The sequence below is a fragment of the Haliotis rufescens genome, unplaced genomic scaffold (assembly GCF_023055435.1).
Source record: "Haliotis rufescens isolate VD_foot unplaced genomic scaffold, xgHalRufe1.0.p SCAF_24, whole genome shotgun sequence".
Classification (NCBI taxonomy): Eukaryota; Metazoa; Mollusca; class Gastropoda; order Lepetellida; family Haliotidae; genus Haliotis; species Haliotis rufescens.
The window spans coordinates 785,460-805,760 of record NW_025963935.1 but is presented as its reverse complement, the minus strand read 5'-3'; the positions used below and the strand labels follow the sequence as shown (position 1 = coordinate 805,760).

The 20,301-nt window shown below is 41.1% G+C and overlaps 1 protein-coding gene across 1 annotated transcript; it reads right to left on the bottom strand.

The window, feature by feature from the left end:
• Positions 1 to 1,913: 1,913 nt before the first annotated feature.
• On the bottom strand, positions 1,914 to 20,294 carry LOC124122917 (39S ribosomal protein L39, mitochondrial-like). Its single transcript, XM_046486114.2, has 9 exons — positions 20,165 to 20,294; positions 19,058 to 19,255; positions 17,069 to 17,208; positions 12,933 to 13,032; positions 10,968 to 11,029; positions 5,900 to 6,160; positions 5,353 to 5,427; positions 3,775 to 3,822; positions 1,914 to 2,710 (listed from the first exon to the last, which is right to left on the bottom strand). The coding sequence occupies exons 1-9, from the start codon at positions 20,232 to 20,234 to the stop codon at positions 2,639 to 2,641; spliced, it is 1,026 nt and encodes a 341-aa protein (XP_046342070.2). The 5' UTR covers positions 20,235 to 20,294; the 3' UTR covers positions 1,914 to 2,638.
• Between the last annotated feature and the right edge of the window lie 7 nt (positions 20,295 to 20,301).

The window sequence follows — 20,301 nt, the reverse complement described above, 5'->3', positions numbered from 1 at the left end:
AAGCCTGGGAACATGCATTAAACACGCCTGGGAACATGCATTAAACAAGCCTGGGAACATGCATTAAACAAGCCTGGGAACATGCATTAAACACGCCTGGGAACATGCATTAGACAAGCCTGGGAACATGCATTAAACAAGCCTGGGAACATGCATTAAACACGCCTGGGAGCATGCATTAAACAAGCCTGGGAGCATGCATTAGACAAGCCTGGGAACATGCATTAGACAAGCCTGGGAACATGCATTAAACAAGCCTGGGAACATGCATTAAACAAGCCTGGGAACATGCATTAAACACGCCTCGGAACATGCATTAGACAAGCCTGGGAACATGCATTAGACAAGCCTGGGAACATGCATTAAACAAGCCTGGGAACATGCATTAAACAAGCCTGGGAACATGCATTAAACACGCCTGGGAACATGCATTAAACATGCCTGGGAACATGCATTAAACAAGCCTGGGAACATGCATTAAACACGCCTGGGAACATGCATTAAACAAAGCCTGGGAACATGCATTAGACAAGCCTGGGAACATGCATTAAACAAGCCTGGGAACATGCATTAAACAAGCCTGGGAACATGCATTAAACAAGCCTGGGAACATGCATTAAACACGCCTGGGAACATGCATTAAACAAGCCTGGGAACATGCATTAAACAAGCCTGGGAACATGCATTAAACAAGCCTGGGAACATGCATTAAACAAGCCTGGGAACATGCATTAAACAAAGCCTGGGAACATGCATTAGACAAGCCTGGGAACATGCATTAAACAAGCCTGGGAACATGCATTAAACAAGCCTGGGAACATGCATTAAACAAGCCTGGGAACATGCATTAAACAAGCCTGGGAACATGCATTAAACACGCCTGGGAACATGCATTAAACAAGCCTATGGAACATGCATTAAACAAGCCTGGGAACATGCATTAAACAAGCCTGGGAACATGCATTAAACACGTCTGGGAACATGCATTAAACAAGCCTGGGAACATGCATTAAACAAGCCTGGGAACATGCATTAAACAAGCCTGGGAACATGCATTAAACAAGCCTGGGAACATGCATTAGACAAGCCTGGGAACATGCATTAAACCTGCCTGGGAACATGCATTAAACCTGCCTGGGTACATGCATTAAACAAGCCTGGGAACATGCATTAAACAAGCCTGGGAACATGCATTAAACAAGCCTGGGAACATGCATTAAACACGCCTGGGAACATGCATTAGACAAGCCTGGGAACATGCATTAGACAAGCCTGGGAACATGCATTAAACAAGCCTGGGAACATGCATTAAACAAGCCTGGGAACATGCATTAAACACGCCTGGGAACATGCATTAAATAAGCCTGGGAACATGCATTAAAAAAGCCTGGGAACATGCATTAAACAAGCCTGGAAACATGCATTAAACACGCCTGGGAACATGCATTAGACAAGCCTGGGAACATGCATTAAACAAGCCTGGGAACATGCATTAAACACGCCTGGGAACATGCATTAAACAAGCCTGGGAACATGCATTAAACAAGCCTGGGAACATGCATTAGACAAGCCTCGGAACATGCATTAGATAAGCCTGGGAACATGCATTAAACAAGCCTTGGAACATGCATTAAACAAGCCTGGGAACATGCATTAGACAAGCCTCGGAACATGCATTAGATAAGCCTGGGAACATGCATTAAACAAGCCTTGGAACATGCATTAAACACGCCTTGGAACATGCATTAAACAAGCCTGGAAACATGCATTAAACACGCCTCGGAACATGCATCAGACAAAGAAACAAGGTGTGGTAGTAAGCCTGAGACAGGCTATCCAGTCAGTGCTCCCATCACCCCCTGTAGGTACTTACTGAGACCACCATGTTGAAAATGAACACTTCAGACAACGACTGTGCAACAAACACAAACATTTATTACCACGATGTTCCTTCTTGCAAGGTCCATGTATTTACAAACATCTATGACGTGTCTGTCACAATACTCGGTACAATGTCGCTATATATATACCTTGTAGCTTTGTATCAAGTCTACATCAATATCCTGGGCTCATGTGCAGAGGTGCCAACAACCATGGTTGGAATATCTGGACCAACTGGCATCGCGAAAATTAATTATTTTAAAATAACATAATCAGCATTATATTTAAGCAAAACCTCAAAATCTGTCACCCTCCCCATCAGAAGCTAAATCTGTGATATATTTTACTGAATTTGGTCCACAATACCAACCAAGACAGTTGGCATCTCTGCATTTGGATCATCTCTGCTCTTTCATTTCAGCTGTATGGTTGAGTGAGTTCCAGTATTTCAGTTCCATCACAACGTGTCTGCTTGATGAGGAAGCAGGACCTGGTGATGCAGGTCTTAGACGGTGCCGACAAACCTAGAAACATGGTGACGTCAAACTGGGATTCGAACCCAGGATTTTAGGTCTCTGGTTGCGATGTATCAATACTTGAGGTCGGTATATCGTGACACTATCATCTCAGCATTCTACAACACACAGTCACAATCATCTCCATCAAGAAGTCCAATTCAATGTAGCATCATTTTTATGGCTGCAGCCAATCACAGCCCTAGTTGCATCCATCATACAGGATTCATCCATAACATCATCTACACGTCGGCTGTATCTTCCCTTATGTCTTGTTCCTGCTGGGAATATGAGGAAAGCAAGGGAGCATCGTTCTGAAAATACGAAACAAATCATAAATTAGAATCAATTCATTCAAAACGGGATCGAGGGGTCAGACTCACTGGCTGGTTGGTTGGTTGGTTGTTTTACGTCGCACTCAGCAATATTCCAGCTATATGACGGCAGTCTGTAAATAATCGAGTCTGGACCAGACAATCCAGTGATTTACATCATGAGCATCAATCCACGCAATTGGGATACGATGACATGCATCAACCAAGTCAGCGAGCCCGACCACCCGATCCCGTTAGTCGCCTTTTACGACAAGCATAGTAACCTTTTATGGCAAGCATAAGGCAAGCATGGGTTGCTGAAGACCTATTCTACCCCGGATCTTGTCATGCTCACTGACTTGGTTGATGCATGTCATCGTATCCCAATTGTTTGGATCGATGCTCATGATGTCAATCACTGGATTGTCTGGTCCAGATTCAATTATTTACAGACCGCCGTCATATAGCTGGAGTGAGTGAGTGTGGTTTTACGCCGCTTTTAGCAATATTCCAGCAATATCACGGCGGGGGACACCAGAAATGGGCTTCACACATTGTACCCATGTTGGGAATCGAACCTGGGTCCTCGGCGTGACGAGTGAACACTTTAACCACTAGGCTACCCGACCACCCCATAAAGCTGGAATATTGCTGTGTGCAGTGTCAATAAAACAAACAAACAAACAAACCAGCAATATACCTAACATGTAAACAACCGTTTCGGGATCAGACAATCTTGTGATTGGTAATATGAGCATCGATCCACGCAACTGGGATACAATGACATACATCAACCAAGTCAGCGAGCCTGACCACCCGATCATGTTAGTCGCCTCTTACGACAAATACTGTTGCCAGTAATGGCAAGCATGGCTGACCTGGATCGCCACAGGTCTCACCAGTTATAATGGCATATCAGCTTAATGTGGGAAAATCCAAAAAGTCGTGCATGTTTTCAAATCACAGATCAACAATCATACTTGTAGTTATTGAAACCAAGGACCAGCGGGTCCTGGTATGACAAAGGGAGAAAACTCAAAAGTACAAGGTACCAAAACACTCACCAGTCGTGCTGCTCGTTTCACTACAAACTCATAAGCCCAGTGGTGCATCTGTAAGAACAGAATATAATCAACGAAAATGGTGGATCCTTTTCCTCCTAGAAGCTCCAGACAGTACAATCTCAATCAGTTCTCACTACTGTGAAACAAAGATTAGGAGATATCCCATCGTTAGTCACATCAGAACAACCTTTCATACGACCAATCAGAGCGTTGGTTACCAGGGCCCTGTTCCTCAAAGCGATCTTAGCACTACGATGATCTATACCTATGTTAAAGTATGGGACTTACGATCACTTTAGTGCTAAGATCGCTTTGTGGAACGGGGTCCAGATCAAGAAAGTGACAGTCACAATGTGTTTTTTTAATCGTGCAACCTCGAAGAGGTTAATACATTGTACAGGGTATTCCAAACGACAATTAGGCCCAGTAAGATTCATTCCGTGAAAATCATTGTCTATCTCTCGCTTCAATGGGATAAACATTTGAAACGGAAGAGACTTTGCATAGCCCGTAGAAAGCACTGGCATACAATCTCGGCCAATATATTAGACATTCCAGAATGTTCTTTTGTTCAGTTTTCAAATTTGTAATCGAGAACTTTGTCAACAAATTTTTGAAACGGAAGTCGCGAGTTCGAAGCTAGTGCAGTAAAGCTCGAGGAAGCTGCTTTCTGATTGGTTAATGTCGACTTCTTGTTAGTCATTATATTGGTCGGCTCAGTTTGCGAAAGGTCGTTCTGATGACACCCGTAATGGGATGTCCTAAGACCTTTGTTTAATGGTAGTGACGACTAAGATCTGATTTTATGAGATTGCAGACCTTTATGACCATTAAGTCATGTCTTAAGATTAATATCTTCAATAGTTATAGATGTAACTAAGGCAGAATGGCATCACAAGACCTGGGAAAAATGTATTGTATAAATTGCAGCCTTCCACTGCGTTGATGCTGGATGATTATAATGGAGCGATTTGGAAATTATGAAAAAAACGAACAGGCCAAAATCTGAAAATTTGTTACATTTATCCCAGATTAGCTGCACTCTTGAAAAAAAATACTGGTGTTTTAAAAGCCAAATTATCATGACGTGTAATGATCTAGTGTCCTAGAAAAGTATATATAGATTCAATGAGTGAGTGAGTTGGGTTTCACACCACTTTTAACATTATTCCAGTTATATCACGGCGTGTCAGCTTAATGTGGGAGGAAAGCCCAAAGTGATGCAGGTCTCAGACGTTTACCACTTCGGTGAAACCCACGAGCACGGGTAATTGCGGCACCTAAGACAACTGGGCCACCCGTGCCCCACTATCATCAATAAATGTAAAATTGTGATAAAACATTCTTTTCACAGTTTGCGTACCATGGACATTTAGTTCGAGTGAGTGAATATTGTTTTACGTCACGCAATATTCCAGCAATTTCACGGCGGGGAACAACAGAAATGGGCTTCGCACATTGTACCCATGTCGGGAATTGAACCTGAGTCTTCGGCGTGAAGGGTGAATGCTTTAGCCACTAGGCTACCCGACACCCTGACCTTTTTTGAAATGATGGAAGAGGCAGAATTTGGGTTACCTTGACCTGGGTGGGGAGTGCCACGCCCTGGACACGCTGGAGCTGTCCGTGCTCTGGACACTCTACCGGGTGAATCTGAAATGAGTGAGTGAGTGAGTTGGGTTTAACAGTATTCCAGTTATATCATGGCGTGTCAGCTTAATGTGGGAGGAAAGCCAGAAGAGACATCCACGGGCACAGGTGTGGTGCTGACAAACCTAGAAACATAATCGGGGCGAACCGGGATTTGAACCCACAATCTTAGGTTTCTGGTGGCCCAAGGGCCGCAACTCTGCACAGCGAATCGCAGCGCCTTAAGACCACTGGTCTACCTGTGCCCCCCCCGAATCTGAAATAACATCACAACAATTATACAGATTCACAAAGTTTTTCTCTCTCTTTCCTAGGAATGCTCAACATCTAATGGAACCGGACATTGTGACATTGAACTCACAGCTGTGACATTGAACTTACTGCTGTGACATTGAACTTATTGCTTACTGAATACTGCTGTGACATTGAACTCACCGCTGTGACATTGAACTCACTGCTGTGACATTGAACTCACCGCTGTGACATTGAACCGCCCGATCTGGCTGGTACTGGCTATAAGTGGTCCCCGGGACATGTCAATGTGTTCGCCCATCTTGTACAAGGTGACCTTCGACCCTGTGTTGGATTTGGCTGCAATTTGTGGTACTTGACTTTTCTTGAATAGATTGTCCTCAAACAGCCTCTCAGCCACCGAGGCGTCAACCTCGAGACGTTCAAACTTGAGGTCATCTAGTCGAAGTTTGTACGCGATTCGGCTGAGACAGTTCAGTTCGACCTGAAACATATAGAGAGATGATGGGATATCCACAAATAAATTTACCAGAACAGCAATAACATTTGTCACGCTGAAGGGGCTACCCCCAAATGTACAATTCCATACTTAACTTATCAGTTCTAAATTTGTGCATTTTCCTTCATTGTAACACATATGCAACAAGATTTGTTTAACAAAAATGTTTCTACAAAACCAAAACGCTCCTTTCCCATCCACCATATCTCCAGGACTCGGAAAGCGTACATTGACCTCTGAATCCATATCTGTGATTCTCACGATATCAAATTACTAGTAGTGGGATGATACACCGATGCATTGGTGGATCGCGATTCTTTACTTCTCAAAACAAGTATCAATCACAATCTCACATAAAGTAAAAAGTATCGATTCTTTCCTTAACTGTATTCTTCAATAAATGTTACACCAAACACAAATAACTAGTGAAAACGAGTAGTGAAACCGTAAATATCTTCATACTTGTCACGGCCAACTGTTATCATCAGTGTGCCTGGTATTTGGCCATCCTGTCTATGAAATGATTGCTTACGCACCACAGATAAGAGCACATGCAAGTATTGTAATACGTATCGGATCGCGCAGTTGGTGTATCGTCCCAGCCCTACAAATTACCCGCCCTTGATTTTCATCAACACTGTTTCGACCAATCAAACGCTGAGAAAAGGAAAAGAGGAAAAATGTGTTAGGGAGGACATGAAGACATCCTTTCCATCCCAAAGATCTTTGAGGGTTTTCTTTTGTGTGCGTGGCCGTCAGTTTTTCAGTGTTTAATTCCTGTTGAATTGTCAGGCCGCCATGTTGTTGATATTGCCAGCCCAACATTGAGATGGTTTGTAACTTGCATTCTGATTGGCCCGTTAGTCTAAGTAGCGTAACAAATTTAATTGGCTGATGACAATCAAGGGCGGGTAACTTGAGACTGCGAGAACCATGGGAATGGATCCAGGGGATTGTGTAGGTTTACTGAAATGTGACCTGGAGATACAGGGGATGGTTTCTCCCGATTCAGCTCCTGTCATGTACATTCTTTCTTCAACTGGAATTCATGCTGCAGTTGACCTAACAAGTTACTGTTTCTTAACAACAACATACTGTGGTGGATCAACAACAATTTACTATGGTGGGTTCCGAAACAACAACTTTATGCATTGGGTATTTTAAAAGCAGCTTACAGGGATGGGTTCCAAAACAACAACTTACTTTGGTGGATCAACAACAATTGACTATCATAGGTTCCGAAACAACTTTATGCATTGGGTATTTTAACAGCAGCTTACAGGGATGGGTTTCGCAACAACAACTTACTTTGGTGGGTCAACAACAATTTACTATGGTGGATCAACAACAACTTACTGTGGTAGGTCAACAACAATTTACTATGGTGGGTCAACAACAATTTACTATGGTGGGTCAACAACAACTTACTGTGGTAGGTCAACAACAATTTACTATGGTGGGTCAACAACAATTTACTATGGTGGATCAACAACAACTTACTATGGTGGGTCAACAACAACTTACTGTGGTAGGTCAACAACAATTTACTATGGTGGGTCAACAACAATTTACTATGGTGGATCAACAACAACTTACTTTGGTGGGTCAACAACAACTTACTGTGGTAGGTCAACAACAACTTACTGTGGTAGGTCAACAACTTACTGTGGTGGGTCAACAACAACTTACTGTGGTAGGTCAACAACAACTTACTATGGTAGGTCAACAACAACTTACTGTGGTAGGTCAACAACAACTTACTGTGGTGGGTCAACAACAACTTACTGTGGTGGGTCAACAACAACTTACTGTGGTAGGTCAACAACAACTTACTGTGGTAGGTCAACAACAACTTACTGTGGTGGGTCAACAACAACTTACTGTGGTGGGTCAACAACAACTTACTGTGGTGGGTCAACAACAACTTACTGTGGTGGGTCAACAACAACTTACTGTGGTAGGTCAACAACAACTTACTGTGGTAGGTCAACAACAACTTACTGTGGTAGGTCAACAACACCTTACTGTGGTAGGTCAACAACACCTTACTGTGGTGGGTCAACAACAACTTTCTATGGTGGGTCAACAACAACTTACTGTGGTGGATCAACAACAACTTACTGTGGTGGGTCAACAACAACTTACTATGGTGGGTCAACAACAACTTACTATGGTAGGTCAACAACAACTTACTATGGTGGATCAACAACAACTTACTATGGTGGGTCAACAACAACTTACTATGGTGGGTCAACAACAACTTACTGTGGTGGGTCAACAACAACTTACTATGGTGGGTCAACAACAACTTACTATGGTGGATCAACAACAACTTACTGTGGTGGGTCAACAACAACTTACTGTGGTAGGTCAACAACAACTTACTGTGGTAGGTCAACAACAACTTACTGTGGTAGGTCAACAATAACTTACTGTGGTAGGTCAACAACAACTTACTGTGGTGGGTCAACAACAACTTACTGTGGTGGGTCAACAACAACTTACTGTGGTAGGTCAACAACACCTTACTGTGGTGGGTCAACAACAACTTTCTATGGTGGGTCAACAACAACTTACTATGGTAGGTCAACAACAACTTACTATGGTGGATCAACAACAACTTACTATGGTGGATCAACAACAACTTACTATGGTGGGTCAACAACAACTTACTATGGTGGGTCAACAACAACTTACTGTGGTGGGTCAACAACAACTTACTATGGTGGATCAACAACAACTTACTGTGGTGGGTCAACAACAACTTACTGTGGTAGGTCAACAACAACTTACTGTGGTAGGTCAACAACAACTTACTGTGGTAGGTCAACAACAACTTACTGTGGTAGGTCAACAACAACTTACTGTGGTAGGTCAACAACAACTTACTGTGGTAGGTCAACAACAACTTACTGTGGTAGGTCAACAACAACTTACTGTGGTGGGTCAACAACAACTTACTATGGTGGGTCAACAACAACTTACTGTGGTGGGTCAACAACAACTTACTGTGGTAGGTCAACAACAACTTACTGTGGTAGGTCAACAACTTACTGTGGTGGGTCAACAACAACTTACTGTGGTGGGTTAACAACAACTTACTGTGGTGGGTCAACAACTTACTGTGGTAGGTCAACAACAACTTACTGTGGTGGGTCAACAACAACTTACTATGGTGGGTCAACAACAACTTACTGTGGTGGGTCAACAACAACTTACTGTGGTACTTAACAACAACTTACTGTGGTAGGTCAACAACTTACTGTGGTGGGTCAACAACAACTTACTGTGGTAGGTCAACAACAACTTACTGTGGTAGGTCAACAACAACTTACTGTGGTAGGTCAACAACAACTTACTGTGAGGGTCAACAACAATTTACTGTGGAAGGTCAACAACAACTTACTGTGGTAGGTCAACAACAACTTACTGTGGTAGGTCAACAACACCTTACTGTGGTAGGTCAACAACAACTTACTGTGGTAGGTCAACAACAACTTACTGTGGTGGGTCAACAACAATTTACTGTGGTAGGTCAACAACAACTTACTGTGGTAGGTCAACAACAACTTACTTAGGTAGGTCAACAACAATTTACTGTGGTGGGTCAACAACAACTTACTGTGGTGGGTCAACAACAACTTACTATGGTGGGTCAACAACAACTTACTGTGGTGGGTCAACAACAACTTACTGTGGTGGGTCAACAACAACTTACTGTGGTAGGTCAACAACTTACTGTGGTGGGTCAACAACAACTTACTGTGGTAGGTCAACAACAACTTACTGTGGTGGGTCAACAACAACTTACTGTGGTAGGTCAACAACAACTTACTGTGGTGGGTCAACAACAACTTACTGTGGTGGGTCAACAACAACTTACTGTGGTGGGTCAACAACAACTTACTGTGGTGGGTCAACAACAACTTACTGTGGTGGGTCAACAACAACTTACTGTGGTGGGTCAACAACAACTTACTGTGGTAGGTCAACAACAACTTACTGTGGTAGGTCAACAACAACTTACTGTGGTGGGTCAACAACAACTTACTGTGGTGGGTCAACAACAACTTACTGTGGTTGATCAACAACAACTTACTGTGGTTGGTCAACAACAACTTACTGTGGTAGGTCAACAACAACTTACTGTGGTGGGTCAACAACAACTTACTGTGGTAGGTCAACAACAACTTACTGTGGTGGATCAACAACAACTTACTGTGGTAGGTCAACAACAACTTACTGTGGTGGGTCAACAACAACTTACTGTGGTAGGTCAACAACAACTTACTGTGGTGGGTCAACAACTTACTGTGGTAGGTCAACAACAACTTACTGTGGTGGGTCAACAACAACTTACTGTGGTAGGTCAACAACAACTTACTGTGGTGGGTCAACAACAACTTACTGTGGTAGGTCAACAACAACTTACTGTGGTGGGTCAACAACAACTTACTGTGGTGGGTCAACAACAACTTACTGTGGTGGATCAACAACAACTTACTGTGGTAGGTCAACAACAACTTACTGTGGTAGGTCAACAACAACTTACTGTGGTGGGTCAACAACAACTTACTGTGGTAGGTCAACAACAACTTACTGTGGTAGGTCAACAACAACTTACTGTGGTGGATCAACAACAACTTACTGTGGTAGGTCAACAACAACTTACTGTGGTAGGTCAACAACAACTTACTATGGTGGATCAACAACAACTTACTGTGGTGGGTCAACAACAACTTACTGTGGTGGGTCAACAACAACTTACTATGGTGGGTCAACAACAACTTACTGTGGTGGGTTTCCAGTTATGCAAGCTGAGATTGACGTCATGTACGAAGCTCCCACTTGACACTGAATCATGAGAAACATGACAATTATGATAATATTGACACACATGACAATGACGATAATATTGACTCGGACACATGTGACTATATTGACACACATGACAATATTGACAATCTTACAAACATGACAATCTTTACAAACATGGCAATATTGACAATCTTTACAAACATTGCAATATTGACAATGTTTACAAACATGACAATCTTTACAAACATGGCAATATTGACAATCTTTACAAACATGACACACATGACAATATTGACAAACATGACAATCTCTACAAACATGACACACATGACAATATTGTCAATCACCAAAACCATGACAAACAATCATCATGAACCTCATCACTTTCAATGCCATCCAGTCTCTTATAATTCATGACGTTCTATTGAACACTATTACAATAACAGGACTGGATGTCAGCTTGACGTGGGAGGAACTCCTGAAGTTATACAGGTCTTACACGTTACCACTTCAGTGAAACCCTCCCACACAGGCATGGTGGTAAACCCGTGAAGATCCGGGTTAGAACAGGTCTTCAGCAACCCATGCTTGCCGTAAAAGGCGACTATGCTTGTCGTAAGAGGTGACTAACGGGATCGGTGGTCAGACTCGCTGACTTGTCATCGTATTCTAGTTGCGTTGATCGATGCTCATGATGTCAATCACTGGATTGTCAGGTCCAGACTTGATTATTTACAGACCGGCGTCATATAGCTGGAATATTGCTGAGTGTGGAGTTAAACAACCAACAAACAAACAAGGTATGGTTCTGACAAACCTAGAAACACAATCAGGGCAGATCAGGGATTCAAACCCTTGATCATAAGTTCCTGTCATACCTAAGGGACAGAACTCTCCACATGGAACCTAAGACAACCGCCCCTGACCAGTGAGTGAGTATAGAGCTTTTACAGATAGAAAAAATTGCAATTAATATTTTTTCATTTCATATTAACGGCAAAGAATAGTCTACATTGACAAGTGTGATTACATCGTTGGTTGTTCTCGTAACATGTCAGGTAAAATAACAACAGCCGGAGACATACACTTTGGAGACTATCTGAACCTGGCTCTCAGCATCATCTTATGTAGAACTTGGTGTTATGTGGACATTACTGACTGAACTGACTAGCCCAAAACAGAATTTTACTAGACCCAGGCTTTGGACTAGTGGCTTAAGTCGCAGACTGTAACAAGAGCACATATTTCACAGTGTTTCTTGTCTTTTCATTACAAAACGTGAGTGCAGCTTTCACAACCATCAAAACTGAGTCATTGTCCACTTACTAAAAAGAAGTTTTTCAATGGTTGATCATCTTCCCGAGAAGGGAGTTAACAGACTCAAAAGTCCAGTTTCCACCCTTGCCGAACTAGGCTGGAATTCCTGGGCTCCATCGTAGCGCCACCAGTGGCTACTATGAGTTATGTCCCTTCTATGTCTCTCCTATGGACCAATCAGATTCCACCTCTCACATCACATGCATTTGCTTCGAACAAAATGGCGGCACCCTGTCAAGACGATCTGATCGATGATCAAGATCTATATTGTAATAAAACAGGACTTGTGCAGTACCTTGATTAAAAAGATGAAGAGATTTAGAAAATATCTGTCAACAACCAGTTGACGGTACACATGCTTTGCAGTCCTACACTCGACGAAAATCTGCAGGTTTGAATCCATGTTGTTTACAAACCAGTTGTCAATTTCGTTACGCGAGTTTGATTTTGACTATGCATAGACGTCAGTCCATTCAAAATATAACTCCATAATTCCAGCCTAGTTCGGTAAGGGTAGAAACTGGACTTTCACAGTCAGTTGACTCCCTTGTCTCGGGAAGGTGATGGCTTTTATAGACTGTCATTTTGTTCTAAAGCTGCCACAACAGCTGACACAACTTACCGGATGGTTTGGGAAAGCTGACCAAATCCACCGTTACATCGTCTTTGAACGCAGTTTCCATCACATGACCCAGGACGAAGGAACAGGTACGCCAGAACGCCTGCAGACAGAGTGGGTGAAAGAGTAAGAGAGTTTAGCAGCTGGGAGCATGGATATCATAATCAGGGCAGATCTGGTATTCAAACCACAATCATCAGATCCTGGTACAACAAAGGGAGACAACTGTAATAAGAACAAGACACAAATATGTCAATAACCAGTCTCCAGGGTTTTATCAGAAGCAAACTATTACATGCTATTCTGAGTATGGTTTTATGTTGATTTTAGCCATATTCCAGCAATATCACCAAGGGGATGGGGGTGTGGGGGGGGGGCCCAATGGGGCTTCACACATTGTATGCATATTGGGAATCGAACCTGGACCTGGATGGTGAATGGATGCATAAACCACAAGGCTCCCTCGCCATCCTCACCTATCTTGTGTCCTATATGTATAATACATTTACTACAGCACTGTAGCTCACCTGATCGTGTAATCAACCGTTTAAAATGTCAACAAAGATAGCCACTAAACAAAAGTTGATGTCAGCTCTGATGTTCACAACATTTAAATACTTTCTGAATGAATACTGAAGACAAATGCTGTAGTGGCCATATTGAAAATCGGATTTGAACAATCTGGGGTGTCATCATTGGCAGGAACAAGCCTGAAGTTTTTGCAGCTTTATTGGTCCAGCAGTTTCTAACGAAATGATGTTTAATCCATTCTGTAAGAATGTTAACACAGAAGATTGACGAAGATGCTAACCACTAACTGTAATTTCATTAATCTGTCCTGGCTCATCATGTGACAAAGTCTGTCGCTTTTATTGAGGGCATGAGTATATGTACGTATCTTGTTACCATGGTGACAGACCAAAAGTGTTATATGGAAAGTGACAGTGTTATTTCTCTTGAAATATTGATTTTCCGTTTGCAGAGATATACCGGTATTTTATCACTAACTGCATGACAAAAGATAAATGTGAGTTAAAACAAGATTCTAACTTTATCTTATCTCGTATTAACCGTAACCATGGTAACAACCTCTATTTCTCACACTATCACTGTGAACAGTGGCGATCAGTGTTTGTTTGTCACACAGAGAATACAAGCCTTGTAGGTGTGTTTTCGCTATAACCCTTGAAGACAATCTTAGCACACTGAGAGCTTTGGGAATTGACTGCCTAAACAATACTGTAACATAATTTTGATGCAGCACGCGCCAACATCGCCGCTCCAGTTGTGTGTCTGTTGTTTAATGCCGCACTCAGCAATATTCCAGCTGGATGAAATCGGTCTGTAAATAATCGAGTCTGGACCAGACAATCCAGTGATTGACATTATGAGCGTCAATTGCAACAGGGGATGCATTTGGGATACGATTTCAAGCATCAACCATGTCAGGGAACCTGACCACCCGATGACGATTGCCTCTTACGACAAGCATGGGTAGCTGAAGACCTATTCTCTACCCGGACCTTGACGATGGGGGGAGGGGTGGGGTGTGGCAGGGTGGTGTGTTAGTGGTCTGATGGGGTTTGTGTAAAAACTGCATTTTGCCCATTGACATAGCTGCTCTCTATATTTAAATTATCTGTGCAGCTACGTTTGATAGTGAGCTGCTTCAATATAAGGGTAACGCCAGTTTCCATATAAAGCTGAGAAATCATCATGTAACTCCATTTCAAGGACTGTATTCGACGTAAAAAGCGCCCAGGGCGCTGTCAAAATTAGAAATAGGGGGGTCTTATTAGAATATTATTTAAGTGGGGAAAAAAACAGAGTTAAAAGATAAATTTTGTGGTTTATGCTGACAGCCTGAAATGTTTATGTACGACAGATATATTTTTCCAGAAATTAATTGCTGATAATTAAGTGTGCATATATCACATGAGTGCGTATTATACGTGAATAAATAAGTCTTGTGTACATTGATCAATCGGAAGGGCTGCTAATTAGGACTGTTCACTGGCCAATATATTAGCAAATGTCGACCATGGGCACTTATTAGAGCGGGGCGCTTAATATGTCGAATACGGTATGTGAAGTATAGTGAGTGAGTGAGTTTAACGCCGCATGGAACAGTTCTCCAGTTTCATCGCGTTAGTGAGCTTAGAGTGAGTGAGTATGGTTTTACGCCACTTTTAGCAATATTCCAGCAACATCACGGCAGGGGACACCAGAAATAGGCTTCACGCATTGTACCAATGTTGGGAATCGAACCTGGGTCTTCGGCGTGTCGAGCGAATGCTTTAACTGCTAGGCTACCCGACCGCCCCTAGTGAGTTTAGAGAGGTAGTGATGAGGACGGTCTTTTATGGAGTGCCCAGTGACAGATGATGTATATCTTTTCATATTACCGTATTCGACTTTATAAGCGCCCCGCTCTAATAAGCGCCCACGGCGATATTTGCTAATATATTGGCTACTAATGGCTAGTGAACAATCCCAATTAGCACCCCTTCCGATTGATCAATGTACAAAAGACTTATTTATTCACGTATAATACGCACTCGTGTGTTATATACACCCTTAATTTTGGGGAATCAAATTCGGGAAAAATATATCTGTCGTACATAAACATTTCAGGCTGTCAGCATAAACCACGAAATTTATGTTTCAACTCTGTTTTTTTCACCAAAATAACATTCTAATAAGAGCCCCCTATTTCTAATTTTGAGAGCGCCCAGGGCGCTTATTACGTCGAATACGGTATATGTTTTCATATTAATGTGTATTACTTTGCAGGTTAGCAGTAGATGTTTTAAGGTAGGGCTGCAACGATAAACCTTGATCACGATATGATACGTATCTCGATACTTACATCACGATTCGATACGTATCTCGATACGCTACGATACACATAGTGACAAGAGAAGACAAGATAAATGAATTAAACTTAGTTTATTAAAATGAATTAAATAAATGAAAGTGAATGAATGCTCATGAGTCATAAAATATATACTGTAATGAGTATTTTAACTTAAAGAATCATCTGCCATTTCCATGTAATGGTTAGCAAACACAAAAGTAACAGTCTTACATATTTGTGAGTTGTGTCGTGCCTCGTTTATACGGACACTTGCGTCATTTCACAATTCGTCCGTATAAACAAATTTCTGGAAGAGTTACTTCCCTTCAATTATGCAACTCATGACAGATGACAGAGCAAACAGATACATCCACTCAATCTTTATTCAAGACATACACGTTTAAAAAAATCTGTCTCTGACCTCCACAGACGCAATATTTATTAAATGGGATTACATGTACAATAAACAAGCTCGTCTCAAACGTAACTCAGTGTCACTCGGTTAATTGACTTCTCACGAATCAAAGGATTACCACCAGCGGAAGTGTATTGTCCGGGTAAGTGAGACAATTTTGTGTGCATTTCAGTGTTTTGTGTATGAAAATGACCGTCCGGTTCCGGGAACTGAATATACGGGTAAATTTATAGAGTAATTATTTCGTTTCGAATGAAAATCGTCCGAACCGAGGTTTCCGGATATCTGAAGTCTGTATAAGCGGGACATGACTGTAGTAATGTATATAATTGGGTGATGGCGGCGTATGTGTGTTGTCATGTTTGTCGTGCTGCCCGTGTATTTCAACCTTGCGTGACACATGCGACAGCACGTTTGATCTTTGCACACGTGTTTGATTCCATCTTCAAATGTTACTAGAACCGAAATGTTCCCAAACTACTGATTTGTGAGTCTCCAGCAAAGGATGAGCGTCTGCTTTTTCCGACATGTTTGAGTTAGAGACCGCTCAGTCAATCAGAAATCATGAACTGCAGCTGATATACAAAGTTAGCATAGCCGCTGTATTTTCAAAGACGTACGTGTGTGTAGCGAAAATTATATTTTCCCTACTTTTTATGACTCGGTCGAATTTGAAATTAATTTAAAACACATTTAAAACGTATCTGTGATGAGAGTTTATTTTAAAAAATGTATCGTGAAAATTCAAGATACAGCACCTCACAAATCGCGCACCGTATCGTATTGAGTGAATCGCGATGCATCGGTGTCCCGGGATATCTCTCAGTCCTATATTAAGGAGTAATAATAACAATAATCATAACTCACATTGTTGAGGGTCCGGGGGTCTTCGTCGCGGAAGTGGAGAAATTGGATCTCACAGTCCTCCTCAAGAGGTCGATGCATATCCCAGGGCTGACTGTTGACCAGCGCCAGGGCTGAACGGGTCATCAGTAGTTCTTGTATATCTGTATATTAACAAAATTCTTCAAACATGCGAAGGTTTAACATGCACAAAATGTTTTCATATAAACATAAGTTTCACACAAAACACTGAAGGCGAGACCTTTTATATATTTGTTTTACAAGTTCAGAAAACCCTAAAAATGAGGAGTGGGGTAAAAATAAAAACTTTCAATGACTAATTCTTCTTAGCATGCACCTTCCACTACTTGGAAGCAAATGGTTACCATGGTTACAACAGGTGAAACAGGCAGACATCCTTATATCACAATTTGGATGTCTTGGGAATTGATGTTACTGTAAAGGTTTAATGACAATGCTGTAGCGATACAAATTTATGATTATCGATCTTAAATTATTCATTTACTGCCCTAGACATGTTTACATATACCGTTGTAGGTGATACACTTTGGCCATTGACAAACAATTCTGTACACTGTCTTGAATGGTTTATTTTAAACTTCTGCATAGATTGATGCATATATTCTTGATTAAGTCTTGATTGATTGTGACTGATATTATGTATTATGTCTTTCCTGACATTCCTAAATTAAACTCTTTTACTGGCCCTTTAATTGTAAGGCCTATTGTTGACAGGTACAAGCTATAATAAAAACAAATGTGAAATATTACAACTTGTAACTAAGGTAGTTAGTACACGTTATTACCAACATTATTTTCCGGATTTTGAACGAAACATCTGTGATTCACACTTCAACCTTTTCAACATGCAATTTACCCTTTTACACCATTTACATTTGTTATAGCATTGCTAGTTATGATTTACATGTTGTTTTTTATATATTTTGTTAATACTTACAAATTTTATGGGCCCTTTACACCCTACACAAGTTCATGTCATATTCTGTTTACATCCATGTGCTTGTCCATGCACTGACTAAAACCCGGATGATTAACCAGGACAAACCAAAGAAAGTAGAGAATTAAATGAAGCACTCATAAAAGAACTAAAGTGACTTATCCTCACAAGTGGTAGCCTACAACCGTATTCGACGTAATAAGCGCCCAGGGTGCTGTCAAAATTAGAAATAGGGGGCTCTTATTAAAATATTATTTTGGTGGAAAAAAAACAGAGTTGAAAGATCGTAAATTTCGTGGTGACAGCCTGAAATGTTTACGTACGACAGATATATTTTTCCAGAATTTAATTGCCCATAATTAAGGTTGCATATAACACACGAGTTTTCATATTATACGCGAATAAATAAGTCTTGTGCACATTGATCAATCGGAAAGGGTGCTAATTGGGATTGTTCACTAGCCAAAATATTAGCAAATATCGCTTATTACGTTGAATACGGTATTAATATAAATATGGTTAAGATGGACAATCAGTAGCAGAACATTCACTTTTAGACATTAAATGTATCAGCCAGTTCATATAACAATAAATTAATTAGTTACTGGTCCGCATGTTATCTTGATCTACATACAGAAAAATTCACTTTATTATATACAACAGTGTGAAAGTGATATTTTCATTGCAGTGAACTAACAATTGATATTTCACTGCAGTGAACATAAGACTTTTATGGAACTAGTGTCATACCAGAGTTACTTCCCCTGAAATTGTCTCCCTTTAATGTAAGTGTCTAGCCCTTCAAATACCCTCTATTCATTATTAATCGGTATATTGTGAAGCTTACGGTAATAAACAACATATTGCTACCAAAATGGCCAATTAATGAAGCCCCATACCTCACACACATGACAACATATTCAGAACTTTTAAACAAAAATATACATATTTTCATATACATTTTCTCCAGATTCCGATCAGAATTTATAACAAATTAATCTGTAAACCAAGGAATAAAGTCCTCAGTGACGTACGCATGGCACAGTTGAAGGGTGTGGAGAGGCCGCGGTTCATGACGAGGGAGCAGTCCTCTGGGGGTCCAACATGCTCCACCTGAATCTTCTCAATCCGCCTGATGAGAGACAGTTGTCTCTTCCTTTCTTCATCAAATATTGCATTTCTCTTTTTCCGGATTTCAACATTTGATAACTTTGTCTGGGCACAAAAGGATCCTGAAACAAAGAAAACAACTGATGAGGGACTTCAGCATGGCTCCTGATAAACCGCTTATTGTGTAAAAGAACAGAACAATTACAATTTGAGCTGCTTGGGAACCAATATCGATGAAAAATTTCAATTTTCAAATACAAAGTAGACACAATTTATAGATAACAACTTCTTTATTTACTGTTAAGATGACGTTTCGGTAAAGAAGTTAATACTGTTGTAAAGCAAGTCTTGCTTGACAACGGTATAAGGATCTATACCGAAATGTCACCTATACAGTAAATAAAGAAGTTGTTATATGTCAATGTGTCTAAGTAGTCAGTAAGGCTCAAATGGATACACTGACACATCTGCTCAATCTGATGACTGTGACTGTCACTCAGGAACTTTAGCATTTGTTTAGCATGCTTCAGGTTACATGTTTGACACAGGACGCATTTCATGATTTGAGACATGCTCTATGTTCATCAACTTGATGAATGTATCTTCATGCAGATTGTTTCTTTACAATCTGTCAGTCACACAAATTAACATGCATCCAACTTCGAATTCAAGCTTCGATATTTGTTTTAGAAAGTATTCGTCATTGGATATTTGGGAAGAAAAAAAAAATTCGACATTTGTTTTGAAATCCATGGCTGTCACTCGTATAAAGGGTGTGTGGAAATACGTATGATTTCACGGAGTACATGATGTCATAGTCTGCTTCAAACAACTTGGAACATTGGCAAAGGGTATTGATTGTTCAACGCTAAAACATGCTGAAGGCTGTGAAGCTACGGAATTGGTTTTGACTGACAAATTAACCGGTGACTATTGTTGATACAAATCTATACCAAATTTGCAGATAATCATATCATAAAGCCAAAAAACGCAATCGAAAAGCATCTTGGTAAGTGCGTGTAAATGCTTACTAGACCATCGTTTCCTTAGGTAGGCATTCCGTAGAAGCAAGGGAGCTGTTCTGCACGTGTTAGTTGCCATTTTTGTTGCCGGAACTGGGCTGTCAGATGAGAGTTGTCTACTCTTGTCCCTAGCCGGAAATGCAGCT

Excerpts from the sequence above, each read along its gene's own strand:
- LOC124122917 (XM_046486114.2), bottom strand. The coding sequence starts at position 20,234 with ATGGCAACTAACACGTGCAGAACAGCTCCCTTGCTTCTACGGAATGCC. Across the intron at positions 17,209-19,057 it reads ACCCTTCAACTGTGCCATGC|ATATACAAGAACTACTGATG; the intron begins GTACGTCACTGA and ends GTTAATATACAG. Across the intron at positions 6,161-10,967 it reads ATAACTGGAAACCCACCACA|GTCGAACTGAACTGTCTCAG; the intron begins GTAAGTTGTTGT and ends TATATGTTTCAG.